This window comes from Polypterus senegalus, chromosome 2 (genome assembly GCF_016835505.1).
Source record: "Polypterus senegalus isolate Bchr_013 chromosome 2, ASM1683550v1, whole genome shotgun sequence".
Taxonomy (NCBI): Eukaryota; Metazoa; Chordata; class Cladistia; order Polypteriformes; family Polypteridae; genus Polypterus; species Polypterus senegalus.
This window is the reverse complement of record NC_053155.1, coordinates 302832424-302859995: the sequence shown is the minus strand read 5'-3', so window position 1 is coordinate 302859995 and position 27572 is coordinate 302832424. Positions and strand designations below refer to the sequence as shown.

The following is a 27572-nucleotide window of genomic DNA, read 5'->3' as shown; positions in this document are numbered from 1 at the left end:
TCATGGGAAAAAAACACATAAACACAAGCGAATAGTTTTGCAGGGCCAGCCAGATGTAATTCTCGGGACAAAATAAAACATTTGTGTGAATAGCAGCAAAATCAGTTCAATAAAAGCCTACACAAACAGGGTTTACTCCAGTCCATGCTCTTTAAATGTTTGGGAATGCAGTATCTCATTTCTACTTGTTTATTAGGCAAACAATGAAAATAACTATGGTAAGACAGGGAGACCAGAAAAGAAACTAAACAAAAGATTTGACAGTGAGAAAAAAAAAAAAGCCAAAATTGTTTTTTTCCATTCAAATACTCAGTAGCATTAAACTGAAACTTGTTTAACTTATATATCTTCCTTTTATTTTGACTATTGCGTCACTGCATGGCCTGGCAAGAGCAAATAGCGTTTTGAGAATCTTCGTCTTCTCCCATTTAGGGGTCACCACAGCAGATCATCCAACTCCATCTCTCCCTGTCTTTTACATCATTTCTTGTCACACGGACTGCCTTCATGTCCTCCCTCACCATACCCATAAACCTGCTCTTTGGCCTTCCTGTTTTCTTCTTGCCTGGCAGTTCCATCCTCAACATTCTTTTCCTGGTGTACCCTCCATCTCTCCTCACCACACGCCAAATCACCTCAATCTAGGCTCACTCACATTGTCACCTAACTGTCGTACATGCGCTATCCCTCTAATATACTCATTCCTAATCCTGTTAACCCTCATTACACTGAGCGAAAATCATAGCATCTTCAACTCTGCCTCCTCTCTTTTCATAAGTGCCACCGTATCCAAACCATAGGTGGTCTCACTACTGTTTTTTAGGCCTTCCCTTTCACTCTTGCAGTTATTCTTCTATCACAAATTACTCCTGCTACTCAGACCCAGTCCGTATCGACTTCACTCTGTTGAAGACCTCACTGCTGCACTCTCCATTGGTATGGACTGTTGAACCCAAGTATTTAAATTTGTCTACCTTCACCACCTCTGCTCCTTGAAGTCTCACCCTTCCACCACATTCCCTCTCACGTACTTCACCTTACTCCTACTGACTTTCAATTCCCTTTCTCTCTAGTGGATACCTCCACCTCTCTAGGTTCATCTCAACCTGTCGCCTACTCTCACTACAGATCACAACATCATCTGCAAACATCATAGTCCACAGAGACTCCTATGTGTAGTGTTTTGTGGCATGTATGCATACTATGTCTTAAAACGTTGAGACCTTATTTAATTATGGCATGTTTCACATTAGAGGGTAAAATTACCCTTGCACAGTCAGAAGATGGATGCCATGTGGTATGTAGCTCTGCTGGAGTGGTGTCAGTGTTGTTGAACACATTTACCATTTTGGATGTATTGAATACTGAAATCTGCATTTCCTGTGGCTCTTCATTTTCAACACATTTAATTGGAGTTCAGTAAACTGGGTGTGACAGTACGACATTTAGTTGTAATACATATTTTACAGTTAATCTTTTCACAAATGGAAGCTGACATTTTCTTAAACTTCACATTGACTGATAATGGTGAGTGACAGAGGCCATTGTAAATGCATCATTCCTTTTCACTACTAGTCCAATAATGTCTTTAAATGTCAAAGTATAATCTGTTTTTGTAGAATGCAAGAGATTGTACATGACCCCTCATTAATGAAACTTCTTAATTCAATTTAGGGTCAAGGAGGATCAAGTCCAACCCTGGTATCATTGGGTGCAAGGCGTAAATAAGCCATAGATAAGGAGCCGGGTCATCACAATGTTCACGCAAGAATACATCCATATGATGACAGTTTAAATTCTCTTTTCAATCCAAGATGCACCACCCAGGAAAAATAGGAACACCATATGCAAATTCCACATACAGGGTACTTGGCCTGGAATTTTAAATCCAAAAATCTAAAGCAGTGAGACTTGAGCACTTAGCACTGTGTCACTGTGCTGCTCACAAAATCCACCATACCTGACAATTGTACAGTTAGGGTTATTAAATACATTAGAATTCAGAAATGACAATGGTAAAAATGTGCCTAACTGCAATTAAAACTATTCTTCTCCCACTGGTGTAATTTAATTTCTAACAAGACTGTGCTAATAATTTCACATTTCACATTCACTATTTCCATTAATTTATACTACAATATATTATAAACATCTGAATGTATGCATTTAGAATTAGTATAACAATTACCAGGCTATTGTCAAAGGGCTATATAAAGTGATCTTATATGCCTTCAATCATTCACAGTTTGATATTTCGGAAGAGAAAGGAGCAAAGAGTGCCATGAATATAGTCATTTTTAGTCTAAGTCTAAGTCTAAAAAGATTTTTAACAGCCACGTAAAATCAATTTGAATATGGATGGATGGATGGATGAATTCAATTAGAGTTATAAGTCTACAAGAAAATCACATTGTGGGCATGGAGACACAGTGTTTACTGCTGCTATTGCCTTACAATTCTGTGTTCAAACCCCAGGAATGTTTATGCAGGTTTTTCTTACGGCGTTTCGGCTTTTTACCCACATCCTACCTTCTTCTTCTTCTCCCTCTTCATCTTTTCCCACTGCTATGTGAGGTCAATATGCTTGATCAACCTTCTCTATACAGCTTGGTCCTCCTCCTCCCCAGTGAGACCCTTTTCCTTCAGATCTTCGTTTGCTTTATCCATCCTCCTCTGCTTTGTCCTCCCTCATTTTCTCTTCCCCTGTACTTCCATTCCCATCACTTTTTTGCCCACATGTTCATGGTCTCTCCTCATCACATTTCTACAGTATACCACTTCAGCCTACTTTCCTGCACTTTCCAGAATACCTCTTCCACATTTTTTTGTACCTACGATTGTCTCATTTCTTATTCTGTCCTTTTTTGTAACCCCACACATCCATCTAAACATTTTCATTTCTTCTACATCTAACTTCTTCTCCCATCACTGTCCGTGTCTCAGCTGCATACATCTATGGTCTTACCACGGTTTTAAAAATCTGACCTTCAACCATTCCCTTAAATCTTGTTCACACAATACTTGTGATAGCTTCTTTCAATTGTTCCATCCACACTACAATCTGTGGATTATCTCTGCATCTAATTTTCCTTCTTGGGCTACCACTGATCCTAGATATTTCAATTTATCCACTCTATTCTATAGCTCTCTCTGAGGTGAACTTCTGAATCCTGAACATCATTAAATCTTATATATTCTGTTCACTTGTGATTCTAAATTTGCCCAGTATGAGGGAGTGCAAGCTCATAAACTATATGATGGACATGTGTGGGTTGGTTCCCACTTTCTGGGATAAGTATTGTCATCCCACACCCCCAAATTAGTGAGTTAGAAAATTAACTCAGTGAGGAAATTATTAGTAACACTTGTACACCTGCTTACCTGTAGGATTATCTTATCAGTCAATCATGTGGCAACAGCACAATGCATCAAATCATGTAGAGAGCTTGAGTTTTCTCCATCCCCATGACTCAAGGCACCCACGTACCCAGCACGGCTGTGAAGCCGAACTCCAGATCCCATTGTGCCCTGCACGAATCCAGGGCACAGCTATGCTGCAGGGAAACCACCATCTAGCCTCCTGGTTGGAGTCAGTGTCGCACAGTAGCTGCCTTCCCCCATCCTTCCATTCTTTGGGCATCCCGGCCATGTTGAGCTGACGGCAGTCCGTTACAGTTACTAACATGAATGCCTTTATGGCCACAATTTACCCATCTTTGAATGGCATTCCTAGCATGATCATATACCATATCACAAAAAGTAAACGTCTCAAACTGGCTTCATGAGCATGGCAGTGAGTTCAGTGATTTGGTGGTCTTCCCAGTCACTGAATCTGAATCCAATAGAACACCTACGGGATGTGGTAGAATGAGAGATCTGCAGCATAAAGGTGTAGCTGACCAATCTTCAGAAACTGTGTGATGCAATTATGTCAACGTGGACCAGAATCTCAAAGGAATGTTTCCAACATGTTGTGGCATCCATGCCATGAAGAACTGAGGCTGTTTTGAGAGCAAAAGGAGGCCCTAAATGTGTTAGTGTAGTGGTCGTAATAATTTGCCTGTTGAGTATTTCTTTGCAATTATGTTTTAGTTGAATATCACTTTGTGTTGTTTTGTGACAATACTGAATTTGCAATTACAGTACTTTATAAGGTAATTTTATTGAGGCTGTTTTGAGAGGAAATTAAGTCTCTACCAGTATTAGTATAGAATTTGCTCAGTGAGTATAGACAGCGAGTGGATGTACAACACACACGTTTTTGTGCATATTATACAATTTATCTATCTACTTTTCTATTTAATGTCACCCTTAATCCATTACAGGAACTGTAGCCTGTTCCAAACCAGAATCAGCCCTGGATATGCACTAGTCCTTCACAAGACCCCCTCATCAATACACAGGAAGCCTTAGGATTGTGAGAGGATCTGAACCCAAGTCCCTGGAACTGTGAGATTGCACTGCTGACCTCTAACATTATATATTTTATATATGAGTATTGTTTTGCTACTTCAATATTTGATAGAGCATCTGATTTTTTTTCTTTTTGCATTATTAATAAAATGATAAATGATGACAGTGAGCAATTTCACGGCACATTTTCAATTCATGGATGTTATGTTATTGTATGTTGCTCTGAATATGATTTTGTAACACATCGGCCCTGAACAATAAAGTAAATTGGATATGGGAGCATGAAACACATTCACAGACCTTCCTCTAGACATATAGCTTTTCATTTATTATTTATATTTTGCTGTTTAAAATAAAATAAAAAATTATATGCTGCTTATGGCAGGTAGTTCCACTGCCTCACAGGCGTGATTCTAGGCTGGGGCTTCCTCAGGTATACGCTGGTTTCCTCAAGTTCACTCCAAAACTTCTCAAGAAATAAATTACTCCATTGTTTTGTTCATATATGCGCCAGTGTGACAGCATGGCATCCCACACACAGTGAGACTTTACCTCTGTTAGCCTCTGGCATTCATGCAACATCTAGTGGTTGCTAAAATGAATAAGTAAATTAGCAAATGGCTGCATTTTGTGCTTCATGATGCAAAAGATAAGATATTTGATGTTTAAAACATGACAGTTACATTATGAAAATGTAGTTTACCTCTTTTGTCATGGCCAAAAATTTCTTTGTGTTCACACAAACCTGAAAACAAAATTCATTGACCTACAGCATAATGAAAATCAGATACTTTTGAAAAGATCACTAGAAAGTGATGGTATGTTGCAATATTTAATAAGCTTGCGTATGCTTAAACCTTATTCTGGCGAGATTAGTTTTACAACAGGAGGTGGGGTAAAGTTATCATTACCAAAAGACCTCTAATTTTAGTCCCATTCGAGTCGCTCATGTCAGTTTGTTCACATCTCAGTAAAAATGATCAAACCTTATATTTTCTAAAAATGTCAGTAAAAACTAACTCCTGGTTAAACTAGACCCGTGCAAATCCAAATATTAGTAAAATTCTATAATTTCCCGAAAAAACAGAATTTCTTTCACATTTTAGAGTGCTATTGAAGAACTTGTGCACGTTCTGTGTGAGCCACACCTAACTAGCACCTCCATGCATGGTGCCTGCTCATCACTTTTCTTTATTTTTGATTTTTTTATCTTGACACTCAGCTGTGAACTTTTCCAGTGCAGACTAGGGATCTCTAGTTGATGAAGCAAAGAGGTCACCATCACCCGCAAACGGCACAGATCAATTTCTTTGGTGTCCAAACTAAATACACTATGTGTGTTCATATAATGTTCATGAAAATCACACATGAGAAAGCAGACAAGATGCACATTTTGGCGACTCCCTAATACAAATTAAATGGACTCAACCTAACACAAAGTGTGCAAATACACAGTATTAGTGGCCCAAAGAACTCCATACTCTTGTAGTCCCTTCATCAAACACCCCAAGGGTACACAGACTAAAACTCTTCCCAAATCCACAGGGCACATGGTGATTGGATTGGCATATTTCCCCATCTCCCATAAATTTCAGTTCTAGAAAAAAAGAGTAATGAACCTCATCATCGATATAATAATAATACATTTTATTTAATTGTGCCTTTCTAGACACTCAAGGACACGTTACAAAATAAAACCATAAAATATTACAATTAAGTAAATAAATAAAATAAAACACACATCCGTTAACCTCCATGGCATTAACCCTGAGCGTGGAGTTCTATGTAAATATGGTTAATCCTGAGTAGCACTTGGGTTAACAGATTTTGAAAAGATATGGAACATTAAGCTCAAATAACACTCTGGACAGTATTCTGCTGCCGTCATACTGAAAAAAAATCATGATTTTTTTTTTCTATGCATTCTGCTACTATGCGGCTACTCATCAATATTCATTAAAAGGGGTGGGGCATTCAACAACAACAAAAAAAAACTCACAAAGGTGTTTAAACGAAAACCTGTAAAGCCAGTTTTAGAACAAAATGAGACTGAACTATTCGTTGAATCAAGCGATAATGATGACAGTGTGAGCTGGTGATCAGACTTTGACACGGATAATGAAGCTGATGCATACACCATTGTGTAACCGAACTTCCATGATAGGCCTGGTAAATTCGGTTATGTGAAAGTTCACTGTGGTGCAAGTAGCTTCATTGCAAATAAGTTAAAATGGCTGCAATTGAGTAAAAATACAAGAAAGGCATTAGCCCCTTAAGCACTGTTCAAAATGCAGCAAATGTCAATGTTTGTATCACAGGAAATATGGACATCAGTAAGCCTGGCACTGTGGTAGCCAGCAGGAACACAATGGATGGTGTCAATCAGGTGGATCAGGCACTGACAATCTACCTCTCATGCGCAAGCTACTCATAAAAATATTATAAGAAAAATATGCAATGAAACATCCTTCTACTCTCTCGATTACAATGTTGAGCCGTGTGTTGTTGACTTTTTCAAAACATTATTACATGTAGGACACATACTAAATCTGCATCAGTACAGCAGTGGGCTCTAGACATACCTTTCATACTGTATTGATGTTGACATTTTAGTATTCACAAATTTATATTACACATAATAACATTTTTTCTTGCAGAAAAAAAAATTCAACACTTTTGGCTCATATTTCTGTTAAGGAAGCTACAGGATACAACAAAACAACCAGTAATCATAATCACTTAGTAGGATAAAATCTGTGGCACTGAGAAGGCAATTCTGAAAAAGCGAGTTTTAAGATTTTTTTTTTTTAATAAGGAAATGGAATCTAGAGTCTGGATATAATATCCTACGTCTACCTTCAGGACCTTTCCATTGCATTTGTCTGTGTGAAGGTCTCTTCTCCCGGCACTCAGTCTCTCAAGGGTGTTTTTGTAAAACCCACTTCTCAGGTTCATCGTTACTTTCAAGATGCCTTTCTCACCTCCTGTTCAGTTTTATGCTGGCCAGTTTTGAAACTGACGCTCTCCACATGCCTCCTATGCCTTTACTCCTCCTTGTGCATCTCACTCTTGCACTTCCTCTTTTGTCGTGTCACCAAAGCCAAACTGACCGATCACACCAAAGCCAAAGTGACCAACCAGATTGCTCAGAGAGACTGGACACACAGCCTTCAGTGTTTTATTATACAGAGGAATAATGAAGAGCACTGCACTTTGGTTTGCTGAACATTGGTTTGCTTGTAATAAAGCACTGAAGCACTTTGCACCAACGTCTTGACTGTGTTTGTCCTCATTGCCCTGCTCATCTTTGGTCTATGGCTATTGATGGCTCCGGGTTCAACAGCTGTCAAATACTGTGGAACCAACCCGGATCATCCCATCTGCACAGGGCCCACTAGATTATACGGTAAGTTTAAATTAATTTCATCTTTAAAAAACAGAACAACAGCGAACATCTATAAGAGTTAATAATGATATCTACTAACCAACAACATTAAAAGAAATGGTTATTTTTAGTTTCAATGAAATCAATATGTTATGACAGAAAAAATACAATTAATTAAACAATAAAATGACTGAATTAATTCAGTGATCAATTGATTGTTGCCTTTTGAATGAAGTAATTCATGAAATAGCTGAGGAACAAAGTGAAATATCAATTGGCGGCGAGAAACGTGCTTATTAAAGAATGACTTCTATGGCTTACTGATACTTATGTCTAAATAACTGTAGCAAATATAGATTCCTCACAAAATGCAGGTATGTCCATCACCAAAGTGGATTTTTAATTTGGGCACTAGAGCACAAATTCACTTTCCGTATTGATTGCCCAGTGCAATTTATGCTTTAAATGTGTGCCTCTGTTGAATAAAAAATTACCCCCTTCTAGGTAATCAAAGCCTGCAGGAGCTGAAGCATGAAGCTTCAGCATAGAATATAGGCATATATATCATAGACAGAAAATAAAGGAGTATTGATTATTTAAAAAACAATGATTGCTGTCCTGCAAAATATCAATGAGTTTTGTTATTTATCTCATATGGCATGCAAATTGAATTCAGAAAACATTTCATAACAATTTCCACTATCTGAAATGCACCCATATAAATTACTCATATAGGAATGTATACTAATTTCTGTGTGACTTAGGTTACTTTAATAGAGTAAGAGCTCTACTTCACCACATTTTAAATTTAATGTGTATATAACCCTGCGATGGACTGCCGTCCTGTATAGGGATTGCACCCGATGTTTGCTGGGATGCTTCACGGTGGCACTGCTCAGGAGAAATGGGTTTGAAAATGGATGGATGTATGTAACAGGGGGAGTCAAGCTAAAGTTAGAAAATGGGATTTATTAGAAAATGGAACGAACCTTAACAAAACGGATAATGTCATTTCTCAATGTAGTCTCCACCTTTCTCAATGCACTTGGGCCACCTTCCTGGAAGTGCCAGAAGAATAAAAGGTTTTGTCTTGTCCTCTCTATTATCACACTGTACAGTTGTTAACGTCGATCACGCAGACATTCATATAATTTTTTAATAATTCTTCTAATGATCAGCTGTTGGTAAGTACACCCTATTCTGTATCTCTTCTCATTGTACAGTAGAACAAAACCTCAGAATGCATGGAAAATGTTAGCACCACCCATTCATCTATCATTGGTGCCTGGTACTGATTGTGAATGCTTTGTCACACCTCCTGGAACACCTCCATTGCTAATCATTGTGGGTACAAATAGCTTAGATGTTTCAGATTCTGACCTGTGGGCCCAGATATTCATTTTCTTTTTTCAGCAGATAGTGTAGACTGGGGTTTTATTTTCCCATCCTGCACTTAATTTACCAGGAGCTCCAAGTCGTGAGTAGTGCTGACTAACAGCTCCTTCAGGCCATGTTTAAAGTCTAACCTGGTAACTGTCTGCACGGAATTCTGTTCGCACCAGGTGCTCTGGTTTTACTGCAAAATCCCAGTGACGTGGAGGTTAGGTTTATCAACCAAATGTGCTAAAGTGTATGGATGTGCACAAATAAGTTTTGCAATGAATAGAGTTAGTCTCCACCTTACATCTCATGCTAATAGAATGGAATCCAGTCCTACACAACCCTGAGCCAGAATAAGTGGGTAAGAAAATGGATGTATGGCTGCATGCATGCAATGCATATTTATTTGCATGTAAATATTAAATGACATTTTAAGTTGTATTACATGAGGATTTGAATTTTATTTACTGTTCAAGAGTAATCGAACCACCACTGACCATCATCCCTTCCCTTGGGGAACTACCATCTACCATCATCTGGTTCCCCCTTGGAGAATTGCCTCTGACTGTCACTCTGTTTCCCCCGCTTAGAGAATCTGTTGACCATCATCCAGTTCAAATGCCGAGAACCACCCATTTAGAGAATAGTGGAGCAATGGCATTAGCTTTAACTACCCGTGCCAACCCAATCACAAGACACTTTGAAAAATTTTATACAAATCTTTCCCATGAGGTACTATTGCGAATCACGATCGGGTGACCCAAAATCAGACAAACAGTTTAAGAACCTATGATCAAGGGGACAGTTTAGCTATTACCTAAACAAACAGGCTTCATGGACCTAATGGACTCCTCTCGTTTGTCAAATTTCTTAAGTTCTTAACACTAGCACAAGCATCCCTGACAAAATTCTGTTCTCAATTAATTAAGTTTCTTAACATATGCAAGGAAACACATAGGTCATTATCACCATGCCAAATGCCCACCACTAAGTGCTTTTGTTTCGTAAATGTGTCAATTTGTGGCACTCAAACTGCACTTACCCATTCCCAATTCAGTCAGTCACAATTCTCACAGCTCAACTCTATGTTCAAGATTTTTTCTAGCAATGAGTTGAAAGGAGTTGTATAGGTAATGATGCAGTACAATTTGAAATGCATGCATTTCATTTGTGTTCCCTGGCTATAACCTGTCCATAATCTGTGTTAATGTAGGATGACATAGGAGATGTGAGGCAAGAATTGTTCAACACCTAGCTAAAGCAGATTTTTTTTTTCATATTTTATAGTAATAACAACAAAATGTTGATGTGAAGTGTAGAATGTGTAAAGACAAAGTCCAAATATCAAATAAACACTTTCGTAAAAGGTATGCATGAATTGATGTGTGTGTATGAATGCGCGAGAGAGATAGAGATAAACAGAGACAGATTTGATGTCATTCAAGTCATTACTGGAGTATAAAAGAAACACTTTTGCCAAAAAGGTATACTGCAACAAGTGTGCTTTTATTCAACGATAAAACAATAAAAACAATTGTTCAAATAACATGTTGCTGTGAATATCCATTTGCAAGGAAAACTACCTCCACAGAAATTGTGATGTTTGTTTGCTTAGGAAGATACCAAGAACAAACAGTTCTCCCAGTGCTAACTTGTACAAGTACCATAAATTTACATCGACTGTTACAGACTCATATTAAATGTACATTTTTATTGTATATTAATAGACCACTACTCAAAGTGCTAAATACAGGAAGGATCCGGGATTCAAATCCTTGACCTCCTGTTTGTGAGGCAGCAACATATCTACTGCACCACACAAACACACGTGTATGCAAACGTCTTTATTTTGTACCAAATTGCATTTGGACTTCATTTTTTACACTTTCACATCAATATGTTGTTTGAACAATTTCTTTTTCTTTGGTTATACTCTTGAATAAAATCACACTTGCTTTGTTATACTTTTTGTGAAAGTGTTTATTTCATATTTTGACTTCAGTCACCACACATGCTACACTTCATATCAACATTTATAAAATATGAAAAAACTCTGTTTTAGCTATGTGCTCCCAAATCTCTTATGCCATCGTACATTTACACAGATCGTTGTAGACACATATGAAATGTATGTATTTCAAATTACTCTATATCCTCATCTATATAATTTCTTACAACTCATCACTAGATAAAAACTTCAGCGCAGACTTGAGCTGGAAGTGAACGTTCTGGAAGGCTGATGGCTTCAGCTGGCTGAGTGGGGAATTGGTGAGTACTGGCTGAATGCCACAAATAGACACATTTGCAAAACAAAAGGGCTTATTGTCGGGCAATTGGCGCGGTGATAAGGAGCTACTCGGTTCCTCATATATGTCGGGAAAATTAGGACGGTCAGGGACAATGCAAATGTTCGCAGGCTTTAGGGATTCTATTAAGGGTGTCATCATTACCCAGTTTTCCCAGTTGTATATGGGTGGGTCAGGGCTGCCATAAATATATTGTGAGATGTGGCCAGCTTGTCATCCCGGCCAATACCCCCAGGCCGCCAGATGGAGCCCTCCCTTCAGTATGAAGGTGCCCCGAAGACCAGCAGGGAGTCATGGGACATGTAGATTTTATACAAGACCCTGCTGGATACCACAGGGGCCGCAAGAGGGAGCTGCAGGGAGGACCGAAGACTTCTTCATGCCCTATAACCCGGAAGTGCGTCAGAGGAAGAGCGGCGAGTTTCCGGGGTGAAAAGAAAGGACTTGTACCTGACCCAGAAGTGATTGAGAGTCACATGGACTGGGGATTGAAAGGCTTCCGGGTCAGGGTATTTAAAAGGACTGTGGGAGCTCCCAGACGGTGTGCTGAGCTGGGTGGAAGGGTGACAACGCATCTGGGAGATGGAGGATTGTATTATTGTAGTTATTATTGTGTTTTTATGAGTATTGTGGAGGAGAGGGTGCTTTGTGCACTGTGGCGATTGAATAAAGTCAACGTTTGGACTTTTATCTGGTGTCTGGAGTCATGGTCAGGAGTTCAAGGGAGCGCTACAGCCCTAATCTGTCACAATATGCACGTTGCCCCCTAAAAGTTTAATTTTAAAAATCGTGATGTTTGTGTGGTACCTTGCACATGCACATTTTAAGCCTCTTTTTGTGCAGATGCCAAGCTTTATAAACAAGGCCCTAGGCCAGTAAAGGGCACACTCATGCAACACAACCACAAAATAACATAATATGTATGTCCTGAACATCTCGGAGGAAGCCAGTGCAATGAAAGAAAAATCCATGCAGACGTAGAAAGCAAAGGGCAAAGTCCACACAAAACTGGGAATTAAAACTGGGTCCATGGACCTGCGACTTTGGGGTCACTACAGCTCCAACATGATTCCTGTCAGGTAAATAGCAAATAATAATAATAATAATAATAGATTTTATTTATAACGCACTTTTCATTGATAAGATCTCAAAGTGCTATACGCTTAATTTCTGCCATTTTAAAATGGTATTCCCTTTTAAAAAAAATAAAAGCAGCATTTTGTAAGAAAACATAAAACCATAATCGTAAAGGTACTCTGCACTTAAGAAAAACTGTGAGGAATCATAGCAATATCTTCAATCCTGGTGGCTGTCTTTTTCAAAACTTTTTGAAGCAAATTGAAACGTGTCCCTGGTATAGTAAGCCAAGAACGATATTTTTAGACAGCTAAACATTTTCAGCAAAGTGGAGTGAACGTAACCTCCAAAGCCAACACACGTTATTTAAGAACAGATGTCAAAAATAACCTTCACATATCAGCTTGACCCTAATATCATTTTTGGATATGTCAACAATCTAAATGAAATGGGAGCTACATGGAATTTATATTGTAGGAGCTGTCAAATACTTAGCCTTTGTAAAGAAAATGAATTATTATAACAAGTACGTTCTGCTGCCGATAGAAACCAGGAAAGGTAAATTTCATATCAACTGCATGTAGGAAACAAATCAATTTTTTTCTCACTTTCCAATGTGAAGCTTTGTTAAAGATCACACTGTAGAGCTCTGACACTCCAAAGAAATAATGACTTTTTTGTCTGTACTGTAGTTGAAGCAGAATACCGGAATAATTATATTAAAGGAAAATGTCTTTGGTTGGTCCTTCTGACTTGCCATATTTTTTATGAATTCTACATAGGACTGGTGATTTATATTCCTTTTCTTTAAAAAAAAAATGGTAACAAAAAAGCACTCTAAAGGCAGAGACACTGTATTTATTTTGAGCATGCATTAGTAAATGAAGTTTCTTACTTTCTGATAAATTAAAAACTAAACCTTGCCTTACAATTAGCTTAATGGAATGATGCACTTAATCTTCTAGGAACAAGTGTGAATAAATTAACATATTGAAAATTCTGAAAGAAACCAGGGTGGGTTACAAGACTCAGAGAAAGGCTAAGTATCCAATATGTTAAAACCCACATATTTATTTTAATATGTTGAGGAAGAAAGAATTGCTGTGGTGTGTGTAATTCAGCTATAATTACAAATTTTGAGTCCACATCCAAAGGAAATATTAAGTATTTACTCACATTTTAACACATCCACATTATTGTACCAATAAAATATTTTGCCCTTTTTATCCTTTATTCCCCTATTGACGTTACCATCTATAGCTCAGATAAACCAGCCAGTTCTTTTTAGCAATATCTCTATCCACACGTTAAAATAAACTTTAAATGGAACAAAGAGTAGCCATGCTGCCTCGTGTGATTGTGATTAAAAGTGTTAAATATTTAAAGAAATCATATTGGGCTGAAAAGCCCAGTTGCTCTGGCTCTTTATAACCTCTATCAGTCATAATCTAAAACACTGCCATTCCTTATTAAGCAGTCTATAGAGGAACTAAAATTGCTCGCACGAGTCCATATGAGTCACTCTGTCTGCTCCGTAGCATTCTGATGACTTACTTAGAGGCTGAACGTAACACATGAGGCTTTTCAGACAGGTTCATCAGAGAGGCCGCATGCCCACTGAATTCAAAAACGCAACCCCCGAACACTTCAGGTTTTGTTCCACTAAACTCGCATTACAAATCCTGAAATTCTTCATTAAGGATCTTTCTACTCTAGAGGTTTCTTATTTGCCCCTATATATTTATACTATTAACGGCTCCCAATGAATGGCTCCGGCTAATAAAGCCGCAGAGAACGGGTATGCAGCCTGCAATCTTTTTGTTCATTAAGACCACACAGCCTGCACCCTTTGTCAGTCACTACAAGGCATGACACACGCTGTTTTTAATATCTGCCTTCTTCCCTGCATGGAGCCTGACATTTGTACTGATGGTATCTTAAACCCTTTGTTATTTTGATTAGGCACAAAAAGAAAAGAAATCAGGTCCTCTTCTTCAGTCGAGATGGGAGATATGATAAAATACGGTATACCTGGCAAAATTCAGATACTGGTGTAAAATAACGCATGGTATCGAAAAAAAGAAGGACGGCTTATGAATTACCCGGTACTGACTCCATCTGTTCATTTTAGAATAACAAATAGAATAGCTCTTAAAATGGATAGTGCTTTTCAAATAAACGGATTTGTCATATCTTACCTACTCTACTTAACATAAGGAATAATTTATACATTTTATGGTAACGAGTCCTGCACTTTGCTGCAAAATACTTGAAATGATTAAATAATTCTGATATTAACCAAATTTAATCTAATTTCCATTTATCACACTTTCAAATGCAGAGTTGTTGAAGATTAAGTACATCTCATGCTTAAATCTTAATTTAATAAAGAAAAAAAAACAGTCACATTTTGGCATTTGTCTCTCTTTCAATCCATTCATCCATCATTTTTCTGCTCCTGCTTTTTCCAAATGAGAATTACAAGAACTGAAACTGTCAGCGTTACATATAAGACAGAAATCAACCCTGAATAGAATAAAAGAACCTAAGAAATTTGACAAGAAAAGACCATTTAGTTCATCAGGTTTATTTATTTTGCCAATTGTTAAGTTGCCCCAAGATCTCAACAAGCTCTCAAAATAAGTTATAGTGAGTCTCTTACAGGAATGAGTTCAAACAAAATTGATGGTGGACTTTAAGTTAGGCAGATGATCACTCTTACCTTTACACAGTGATGGTCTGGTATTAGAGATAGTGGAGAATTCCTGGGTTCTGTCATAAGGATATACAGTAAGAACATAAAACATTTGACAAAGGAGAGGTGACCATTCATCCCATTAATGTTTAATTCCAGATTAAACATTCCAGATTTTTACTTAAAGGTTTCTGCACCAACATCATTTTTCGGTAGTTAATTCTGAAGTCTCACATGCCTTTGTGCTTCCTGGCTTCAATCAGAAATGTAGATCCCCTTAATTTCCACTGGTGTCCTTTGAGTACATAATTCGCAGTTACGTTAAAAGAATTCTGCTGGATTTACTTTATCATTGTCTTTGAGAATTTTGAAGACCTGAATCAGGTCCCCACATAGTCTCCTCTGCTCAAGACTAAACAGATATAATAATCTGAGTCTGTCAAACTATGACATGTCCATAAGTCCTGGGATGCAGTTGATTGCTCTCCTCAGCACAGCTTCAAGTGCTGCTATGTCTTTCATGTATTGTGGTGACCAGAACCACAAATACCATATATACTCACATGATTCCTCAAGTGGGCTTCATGGTTTCATAAGATACCTTGGTTTGCTTTTACACTTTGGAGTCTGTAGTTGCCGTTATTCAACAAGAGCTGGGCCAATGAAAGTCAAAGAAGCCATTATGAGACAGAAAAACAAGAACCAAACCATTCGAGACATCAGTAAAACCTTAGGATTAGCTAAATTACCGTATATATTCGCGTTTTAGTCGGGCCTTGAAACCTGAAAAATAGATCATAAAATCAGACCCCGACTTACACACCCGTTCAAAAATACAACACTTAATTTTTTTTTTTTTACATCTTCTTGCCTCCTCCAATCTAGTTTCTCAGATGCATCGAATTTTGTTGCAGCAGAGCAATTACCAATTTTTTTCGCTGCTTCAATGACGTTTAATTTAAAACCAGCTTCATATTTTCTTCTGATCGAATTCTCCATCGTAGATAAGGGATGCTCTTACGATAAATGTGTATGAGGGTGTGAGATACAAAAAACACAAATCAGTGCAAACATTGCTTCAGAATAATTCGGGTATTACTGTGTGGTCAGGTAGGCACAATACATAGAAAAAAAAAGGCAGTGTGCTCCGTGATGAGTCTCTCAGTTGGGCGTTAGCATATCATAATCTCTTGGACTAATAGCGTGAGTTTTCCGCATTCCATTTATATGGTAAAATCAAGTCCCACGGGAGAACTTATCCACACGTATATATGATAATACTCCAGATCCCGTCTCAGAAGTGGATTACATATTCAGACCATAACATCCCTTGATTTATATAGGAAACTTTTTATGATTCAACTTAACATTTTAAGTTAACATTTTGCGCTTGGAAAGCAGTCGATGGGCTCAACTAAGAGTGTGGTAATGACGGACCAAGGGTTGAAAGGGGGTACTAATGCCTCTGTTCCTTCTTCTGCAGACCCAGAGATGCCAAACCCACCTAACAACACTTCCAGGTTCTTCCACAGAGTGCTCCGGTCCCGCCTCCAGAGAACTCCCATCTACTCCAAAGCCTCTTATCACTTCCGCTTCTGGCCTCAGAGACACACTTCTTCCCCCAACTCTCTATAAAATCACCATGTTCTTGTCATTTGTCTTCAACGTTTGTTAGGCTCAGTATTAAGAGATTACACTGCAACCTTGCCTTTTTTGTGAAGCAGACAGGGATGATACCCAAATTGTTCTCCTGTGTTCTTGTTGTTCTTACAATATAAATTGGAAAAAGTAATAGACCCCTGAAGGACTCCACTGATGACACTACTCAATGTGAACCATTCTCCTCTTATCTTTGCATCCTGCCAATTCACTAACACGAGATCCAGTTTTGCAGGTTACCTCTGATGCCTGCTGCTTCTGCTTTCAAAATTAATCTTCAGTCTAGGATTGAGTCAAAAGATTTTTTGAAAGTCTAAGGAAATTATGCCCTGTGCTTTGCTTTTGTCAGGTATTGCAAACACACCCACACTTAGTCCTCCCCATTAACACAACCAGTTTTCAGATAAAAGCAAATCTCAATGAGTGCAAGGCAAGGAGCAGCCCTGAACAGAGTGCCAGGTCATCTCAGGATACAGTCACACACAATCACAAAGAAGAACCACATGGAGCAGGCGTGTCTCCTTTTCTCTTTCCTCCGAACATCTTGGACTATACAGTATATATAACAACAGGTCATGTGACTTGCAGAAATTCTCAAATAATTCTGCAGTAATGGAGTGTATTGGTAACAAGAATGAAACAGAGTAGAGGAGTCAGGTGAAGGACTTTCTTTCTTTGTGCATAAAGAATGGCCTGCAAATTAACCTCAGCAAAATCAAGGAACTGTTTATTAAACAAAGGGTCTCTGTGTCCAGTCACTATTCATGGAGTGAATGTGGAGGTGGTGCATAGCTACAGATAAATGGAGGGCAACGTCAACGAGGGGCTGGTCTGGTCTCATAACACAGAGGATTTAGAGAAGAAAGGTCAGAGACTGTGTTCCTTTAATGTGGGCAGCGACATCCTTAACATGTTCTACAACTCTATGATGGCCAGTGTGATTTTTTTATGCTGTGGTGTGCTGGGCGAGTAACATCAAGAGGGGCCCACCAAGTCAACAAGCTTATTAAGAAAGTAGGATCATTTATGGTAAACCTCTCTGGATGCCCTGGAGGTAGTGGTGGAGGAGAGAATGAAAACAAAACTGAGTGCCATTATGAGCAATGCCGCACATCGTCTCTATAACCCATTAGCTTTTAAGGCTTTCAGCTAATGAATTTTTCAGCAGAAGTGTGTCAAGAAACACACCTGGGGCTCCTTTATGCCAGCATCAATATGCCACTATAGTGCCTCAGTGTGACTGTTACTGCTCTTTTTATCTTTAGCCATGCTGGAAATTGTCTTTTTTTAGCTTCCATTCTGATCATTCATTCTGGTGTGTATTTGCCGTTTGTCATAATATTTATTTATTTATTTTGCAGAGCTTCTATAAAGCACAAATTTCCTGCTGGGGTCAAGATAAAGTGCTATCTCTCTATTTAAATAAGAATTGCCAATTGTCAAAACACACATGGGGGATTGGGATGGGAGAAAAACCACAGTACAGAGAGAACACAGGATAGAAGATGCAAATTCCACACAGACAGATGGTGAGTCTGGAGATTTTCTCCAAGTCTGCTAGAAGAGTGAAACTGCAAATTTAACCAATGTGCTGCTCATTCTCCTTTTAAATAATAATAAAGGCTTATGTGCAGCGTTAAGGTTTAGCAAAAGGTTTCGGTAAAAAAGGTTAAGAACAAAAGTCTATAAACTAAAACACTAACAGGTGTACTTTCAACATGTGTTTTCCTGCTTACACTCAATCAGAGTTCAAGATACTATTATGTTACAAAAGATCACAGCAAACAGAACTTCATTCATCGCAACACAACACTGCAGGATTGTACCGATACCTGACAAATGTAGTTTGTATTGATCAAATGTGTGAAACTAATGGTTTTCGCTTTTTTTTTTTGTGAATTCATTTAGAATTATATTCCCTCTATTGAATTAGATCCTAACTGTCATGACCAATACCAAAAATTTGCTGTGTTGCATTTTGAGTAACTGTCTACTTTTGATGTTGTTGATGAAAACACGGCTGCAGGTTTTGTGATACTGAAGAGATTCACCTCGGGTTCACTCTATGTTTACTCTAATCCTTTACTTAAAAACACACACATTTTAGAATTCTGGATCATCCTCAGCCACAATAAATTATGATATATGATTGATATAAACAGTATATACCAATTTAGATACAGCTACCCCATTTTTTCCCTTTTGAAAATAAGTGAGTCACTCTGTCTGCTCCATAGCATTCTGACGACTTACTTAGAGGCTTCACATAACATATAAGGTATGTATAAATTTTTGGCACCAAAGCCTTTTTCTATGTGTTATAATATAGATAGATAGATAGATAGATAGATAGATAGATAGATAGATAGATAGATAGATAGATAGATAGATAGAGAGGTTGAGATAAAAAAAACATACATTTTATAAAGAAAGGTAAAACATCAAGTCTATCAAAAGTTTTTGCTTAGTTAACAGTTCATCTGTGTCAACAACTCATCTTTATGTATTTTGAAAGCCATCGGGTCTCCATTTAACAGTATGATTTGATGGCCTCTTACATATTCCTATGACTCTTTGTTTCAAGATGACTCCTGGTTCCCATCCTGAGTGCATTTTCCCTTAATGTCCTTCTGTGCTCTTGTGAGTATAATTCATTATTAGATTAAAAGAATTCTGCTACATCAGCTTTATCAATTTTAACTCAATTATACCTCTTAAGCTTTCTGACAAACCGCTACACATGAGTGTCTCTCATATCACTCATGTATTCCGATGTGAGCATCCGGAATTTATTTTTGACAGTAAGGAGGTACAGTAGTGAAACTGAAGGCAACTTCTGAGACAAATGGGAGTTGCCAGGGGGCACTGCAGGGATTCACGATCCCTACTTTTTCCAATACTCCTGACCCAGAAGTGCTTCGTTCCTGGGTCTGATGTAAAAGGAAGCTTTCCAGTCTCCTCCAGTGAGTCAGAGCTGAGAGGAAGGGAAACAACGCTCCATGGAAGGATGTGGGCGGAGAGAAAAGAGACGGAAGGAGAAAAGGGAAAGGACTATTGTGTCTTTTTGTACTTGTGTGACCTAAGAGACACCTTTTGTGAGGTATTTTATAATAAATCCATCTGTTTTAAATCCATGACTCTCTTTGTGTCAGTTGTTTCCGAGGATTGGCGCTCAGTGCATCCCCTGCCACATGCAGTACACGGACTCTGTAAGAATGGTTAGGCTTGGTGATAACACTACTGTTGTTGCTCTTGAAATAAGTTATAGTGAGTCTGTGTACAGGTATGAGGTCAATTGATGTTGGATAAAAATCCGCACATAGGATCTTCTGCTTGAGCGTGTTGTCCAAAGTCTTAATGACACTGTTGCAAGTGCCAGAAACTTTCCCAATTGCCTCTCTCAGAACGTTCCTATTCTCACATCACTCCACTCACACTACTAACCAGTCAGGTTTAGCCTTTGCTTATCTCGCATCCCAACTCTAAGCTAATCGAAATAAAGTGAGCGCAGCTTCTTCAGAACTCACAGTGGAGTTATTTCCACAGCAATTCCTAAAATTACTTCTGGTAGTCTTCTGCATTCCTAAGGCCCAATATATATTTAAAGGACCATGAATCTTCTGTATTCCTGTCCATGATTGATCCAGATAATAAGATATGGGGCTACATGTCTCCCTTAGCATCATTCATACCACCAAGGTGGAGACAGGGGAACCTGGTCCCCAACAGCAAAACTTCATTCATTTTTTTTCTGTTGTGAAGCTACTCAAGAAATGTACTGTAAATAAGCATTCTGTGAACACTTTTATAGGTGAACGTCATTAGTTTTTCTCTCCTCTCCATGTTTACTTTGCACTTAAATGAAATGTTTAGAGCATGAAACTTATGATGGTTCCATTTTTGTAGGTATTTATTTTGCTGTTCTATTTTTTTCCTTTTCAGACCCCCCATAAGTTCAATTATCAATATTATCAATAATTAAATAATAATTAAAATTATTAAATAGTCCCACTTCTCACCATTTAGTATCATCGTCAGACAGGGTAATGAACCTTCTGTTCTCTGGCTCTGATATGCTGCCATAGTCATATTTTATAATGTAGCTGGAAGCCTATAGAAGTTAAACATCATTGATATTTAGGCTGACAAATTAGTTGGTTGTCATCCACTCTTTAAAAGCTGACTAAAGCTAATGCTAATAAAAATATATCCTCAATGAAAGGTTTAAAAAGGTGGTAAACAACGCTCAGGTTAAAAAATTGTGCATTTGCAGTGGATTGTGGCATTTGTATATAAGATTTAAGACAATAGATTCAGTCACCCTAACTGAATTTTACTATTTGTACCTTTTGTGAAAGTGTTTCTTTGATATTTGGACTTCAGGCTTCACACATTATACACTTCATGTCTGCATTTTGTCAGTTATTACTAAAGCATGAAAAACATTTCGGTTATAACGATGTATTTACTGTTCATAGATCGTTGTAGACACGGAAAACACATGAAATGCATGTGTTCCAAATAACGATATAGTATTTATAAAAGGTGTCATTTTGCTTGATTTCCCACTTTATACAGGTCTAAGCAAGTGACACGCAGGTAAACAGACTTGAGCTGAGAAAACTTTGCGGGGCTTGGCGATATGATAGCAGGCTGCTTGCTGTTTGGTGCTTATCCACACATTTACAGGACAAAAGACGCTGATGGAGAGGTGAGAAGTGATTTAAGGTGGGACGGATTTTTGAGTTTTTTTATACGCTCTGGTAATTCTAGTGTTAACAAATATATGTTAAATGTAGTGTTTTGCTGATGCTTACCATCCTGTTTGATGCAAGGATCTCTGTTGCCCTTATTTTGATGCGAGGATCTATTTTATTCTTATTTTCACTGCATTACTGTTTTGTATTCAAGATGAAATCAACCACTGCTTGATGCTTTATTCATATGTAAGACCACAATTGAGATCCGTGGCTCTTGGGACGTCTAGCAAAAGCCATAATTTGTTTCGCCAGCATGCTGATATTAATATTGTAGTTAGCAATGCTACATTGACCATATACTATTACCCAAAGAAACTGCCAGGATTGGTCAGAGACCCTGTAGAAATCCCAGGCTTATTTTACAATAAGAACGTACACAATCAACAGGCTAATGCAAGGTAAATTGGATGTACTGATGGAAATGAAATTGATCTTGCTTTATTTGTTATTTGGCAAAAAGGTAGAGAAATAAAATCAGTCTTAAAGACCCCTGCCAGGCAGACCAAGCAATATCTCACAGCTAAAGGCTGAAGCTGGTGATGAAAATTACAAAGCAAAAGGGAAAATCAAGATGCCACCTGTGATTTGACTCTGAATTGAAATTGATGGGAAGAGCGGTGCTACTTTGGCTCCCTTTTTAGCGTATTCTATAAGATTTTGTCGAGATTGAAGCTGTGGTAGCAAAATGAGGCAGTTATCATGAAAATAAGTTTGCTTCTGTGGATGGTTCTCTGAGAATGTCAGCAAGTATCCTTGTGACAAGTAAATTGCTTCTGAGGGATTTTAAAATGAAAGCCTATGCCTTTTAAATGTTACATTTTATATCCATCATACATGTACTCTGAAATAAATTGATTTCAGGTTTTGAATAACGGCAGGCAAAGTCACTTATAAAAACATGCAGGAATACACTGGCTACCTAAAACAGTGTATCAATCATTAACAGGTATAATACAAAGAAAGCAAACCTTGATTTAAAGAAAGACATTTTTAGGTTATAAATTATCAAAGCATGTGTTTAAGAGTGAGTAACCATAAGACACAGAACAATACTCACAATAAGGATTTAGAATTCCTGTGTGAGATGCACTAATTAAGAGGCGCAGAATCCCCTAATATTCCCCCTTGTCCTTCCTCAGATCCTCTTTTTTCACCTACCATTATTGACTTTCTCTGCTGTCTGCCAGATAGCTGTTTTAGCTATCTTGCCAGTCGGTAGCTGGTTTCTCTCTAACATATCTTGTTGAAATTTTAAAAGAATGACCCTGTGACTGTGAGGAACAATATGAAATATTGCTTCTATGTAATAGTCAGCAGTCCTACTGCTTCAACTTTCAAGTTTTCCAATTCTGTTTTTCTATAGAATCACATCCCAGTCCATCTGGGTTCACACATTGGCACTGTGGTAACTGAAGCACTGAACTTGCAACATCTGAACTATGAAGGCCCTCAGAAACAGCATAAGCAAACAAAGAACTCATATGCTCGGGTTTGCAGTGACTTGATGTAAGCACTACCAGCTGAATGTTTCCTGGTGACATCAGCTCATCTCTCTCTCTCTGTCACTTAGTTCCAAATTTTTGTACTGCATTGCACAACACTCATCCAAATGTGGAAATCCTGCTGACTACACCAAAGGTTTTGTCATAGAATCACACCATAATCCATCACAGTTCAAAAATGTACACTGTGGTAACTGCCAGTGGTCAGCAGTGAACCCACAATATGTAAGCACTGCCAGCAGAGTGCTATTTGGTGACATCAGCTCAGCTCTCACTCTATTACTTAGCCCCCAACTTCTGCGCAGCACTGCCACTGCACTACACTCATCCAAAGTGGAAATCATGCCAACTACGTCAAAAGTTTTGTCATAGAATCACATCCCAGTTCACAAATTTGCACTGTGATGACTGCTGGTGGTCATCTGTGGCACCTATGACACCTGGATTACAAAGGCCCTCAGAAGCAGTGAGACCAAAAGAAGAACTCCCATGCTTGGGCATGCCAGGACTGGTCACAAGCAATGCAAGTGGAGAGCTTCCAGGTGATGTCAGCTGAGCTTGGTCTCTAAACCCTTACCCCCTTTCTCTCTCTCAGCCCCTATCTTCTGTGAGGAACTGCCATTATGTTTTTCCCATCCAAAGTGGAAATCCTGCCGATTACGCCAAGTATTTTGTAATGGAATCACACTACAATATCCCAGGTTGTACACTTTTGCACTGTGGTAACTGCTGGAGACAAGTCACAAAACCCACAACATCTGGATTACGAAGGCCCTCAGATGCAGCTTCTTTGCAGTCCGAGCTCATAAAACTAAACTAGAGCTGTGGAGTACTTCCTGGTGATATCAGCTGAGCTTTTCCTGTATATTTTTTAAGATTTTCCCAAGTTTAACCATACCACTGATTCTGCATTAAAAAAACCTTGAAATGATTACTTATTATTCAAAAATGCTTTCATTTTAATTTTTACAAAAAGTATATCCTTGTTATTTTTACAGAGCACTATTCAAGATATCTCTCTATTGGAACCTGCCTGTAACTGAGCCCCAGAGGGATGTCCAAGAGTCATTTGACTTTGGACTTGATAAAACACAGTGGACTGACACCAGCAGAAGACATGTGAGGTTCACTTTCGGATGAAAGTCAGTTTTGCATTTCATTTGGAAATCAATGTCCCAGAGTCTGGAGGAAGAGTGGATAGGCAAAGAATCCAAGTTGCTTGAGATCCAGTGTGAAGTTTCCACAGTCAGTGATGATTTGGGGAGCCATGTCATCTGGTGTTGGTACACTGTGTTTGATCAAGTCCAAATTCAGTGCAGCCATCTACCAGGAAATTTTAGAGCACTTCATGCTTCCCTCTTGTGACAAGTTTAATGGAGATGCTAATTTCATTTTCCAGCAGGACGTGGCACCTGCCCACACTACCAAAAGTACAAATATCTGGTTTAATGACCATGGTATCAATGTGCTTGATTGGCCAGCAAACTTGTCTGGCCTAAACCCCATAGAGAATCTAAGGGGTATTGTCAAGAGGAACATGAGAGACGCCAGACCCAACAACGCAGACGATGCTGAAGGCCGCTATCAAAGCATCTTGGGCTTCAGTAACACCTCAGCAGTGCCAGAGATCTGAATGCCTCCATGAAGCAGTAATTCACGCAAAAGGTGCGTACATGGACAGACGTTTCAGTAGGCCAACATATCTGTACTAAAAATCATTGTTTTAATTGGTCTTATGTAATATTCTAATTTTCTGAGATACTGAATTTTGAGATTTCATTACCTGTAGGCCACAATCAGCAAAATGAAAAGAAATAAACGCTTGAAATATAGCCCTCTGTGTGTAATGAATCTATATAATATATGAGTTTCGCTTTTTGAATTGGATTAGGCCTACTGAAATAAATTCACTTTTCGATGATATTCTAATTTATTGAGATGCACCTGTATAACAGGCTCCATACAGTAAATAACCATGAACAATTGGTAACAAATTTGTGAAATACCAATGGGTCATGATTTTAAAAGGACTCTCGCCGAATACAATAACACAGGCGGCTAAGTTCAGGTTTTCTTAATCTAATACTGTCCTTTTTTTTTCCTATATTTTAGAATTTTTTTCAAAGCAGAAAGTATCAAGTTCATAGGCAAAAACCTTTCCCAGAATGAAATGGTGCTTGGTCAAGCAATAGTTCAACAAGGAACCACACAGCACAGCAAAAAACCATAAAGTGCTATTAAAGAGCCAGTATTGTTAGGAATATAATTAAAGATTTCTGTTTTGTCCCCATATTAGGGACCTTTTTAAAGCACAAACATCCAACTTCATATGCAAAGAATGATTCCCAGAATGAAAGGGTTCTTTGTCAAGTAATGGCTCTAGGACAAACAACAAAACCCAGTAAAGAACCTTTAGTGCCATTAAAGAAGCATTATTTCTAAGAGTGTACACTTTTAGCATCCATTCAGGACACAACAGCCTTGGCTTGGCATATCCCTTCACGTTCATATTTTTCTAAGTTTTATTGTATATTCTCATTTTAATGGTTTACACAAAAGAGAAATGGTCATATGATAAGAGGTCATTCGTCATGGACTTCTAAAATGATAGTGAAGAAAACATTGATTTTCTTGGTATGACTGAGTAGCCCAGTATAACAGATCAGACTGGGCTATTTTTTACAAACCTTTTGAAATTGCCATCAGAAAAATTTATGGCTAACTGCCAGTAGCAGAAGATGCATACACCATAGGGACAATGTGACTTTTTTTGTGCTTAGCTGCGGCCATAGTTACTGCTTAGTGGAATGTACGTATATCTTCCTTGAGTCAGAAACACAAAAAGTCATGATAAGTGTACAGCAACTGATGACAGAACCTCGACTTCAATAGACACACTTTTAAGGCACTCTGTTACCTCTTGAAAGTAGACGGCATAGTGGAGTATGATGACACCGCGACAGCGCATAACAATGACAGTCAGCTGGCTGCAAGTGCGCTGTTAAAAACACTTTGGAGAATTCATACCATCCACGACACTTATGCAAACATTTGGCACATTCACATTACATTCGGCGCCTGTCAGTTACATGTAGTATTACCCTCCAGATGATTAGCCGTTTCTTGTCTGCTGGATTCTGTACGTGAAATATTTGTTAGGAGATGATGGAGATGGCATTGATGTGCTGGTGTCTTTTATTAGCTTTCAAGTGTAAAACTATCAGATTCTGAGATTTTAATTAATCCAGATGAATACCAAGTGTTATTTGTGAGAAATAATAAAATATAAAAATAAAAGTTTGTTTTTTATCTAAATAGGCGCCAATAGGGTGCATTGCAAAAGAATACAAGAAGAGTACAGCAGGGAAAATATTTTGCAACTGCTATGATTTAAACAAAAAGTATTTCTTATGGTTCAGCTTAGCAATGTTATGCTAAATTTCCAAAAGCCATTGGAAAAGTAGCAATTTTTTAAATGAATAAATACAAATATATGTGTTTACACAATGCCAGAAAAAAAAAGTGACAAAATATTTTAAACTATCCTAAATACTTTTTAAAATGCTGTATGGAAATATGTCTTTGTATTTATATGCAGTGCACAACTGTACATTTTAATTAATACATATCAACCTATGTGTTTATACAATGCCACAACAAAAGGTGAAAAAATATTTTAAATGTGTGCTGAATGCTTTTTCAAATGCCACATGGAAATATGTCTGTGTATTTATATGCAGTACCACAACTGTAGAGATCAATACAAAGGCTCCAAGAATAATTTCAATTTGTAACTGACCTGCCTCTCAGCACTACACAGTGGATAACATTTACACTTTTAATTAGGCACAGCACTATCAAACTACAATGAAGCTGTTGTCCCAATTTCTTATTGATTGTATTCATTTGCTTATCAATTTTTGTCATTTTCATTTTTAGCATGTTATCTTGCTTGTATTCCCAGGTCCATTAGCAAGCAACAAAAAAAGCAACATTGACTGTTAACGCAGTCAGAAGGGTACATTATAACAGTCCAACTGCAAAGCCTTACCTGGATCAAGTGGTCCTATGATATGCTGCGATAAAGTCAATTTCAAGATTGACGCAACAATAAAAGCAGCCGAGGCCATCCATTTGCTTTGCATGATTTTCATTTTCTGGCATTACCCACATCGACCTGGAATTACAGTTATCTGTCAAAAAAAAAAAAAAATTATTATTATTATTTTTCCTGTGTGAGAGATACCATTACTATCTCAACTTAATAACAATCAATACGCATACAATACATTGGAGTCATTTTGAAAATGTTAATAAGCAATAGACGACAAATTGTAAAGTAAAGGGCAAAAAGCTTAAGTAGTTCAAAGGCTTGATACACACTAATAACCTAAC

At 38.0% G+C, this 27572-nt stretch overlaps 1 protein-coding gene across 1 annotated transcript in view; it reads right to left on the bottom strand.

Moving 5' to 3' along the window:
• Positions 1–27572, bottom strand: part of robo1 (roundabout, axon guidance receptor, homolog 1 (Drosophila)) — a 1363953-nt gene that overhangs the window by 1131839 nt on the left and 204542 nt on the right. Inside the window, exon 2 of the mRNA XM_039745862.1 lies at positions 27229–27370. Within this exon, the coding sequence (XP_039601796.1) occupies positions 27229–27331 (103 nt within the window). The 5' untranslated portion in view covers positions 27332–27370. The remainder of the gene's footprint in view (positions 1–27228; positions 27371–27572) is intronic.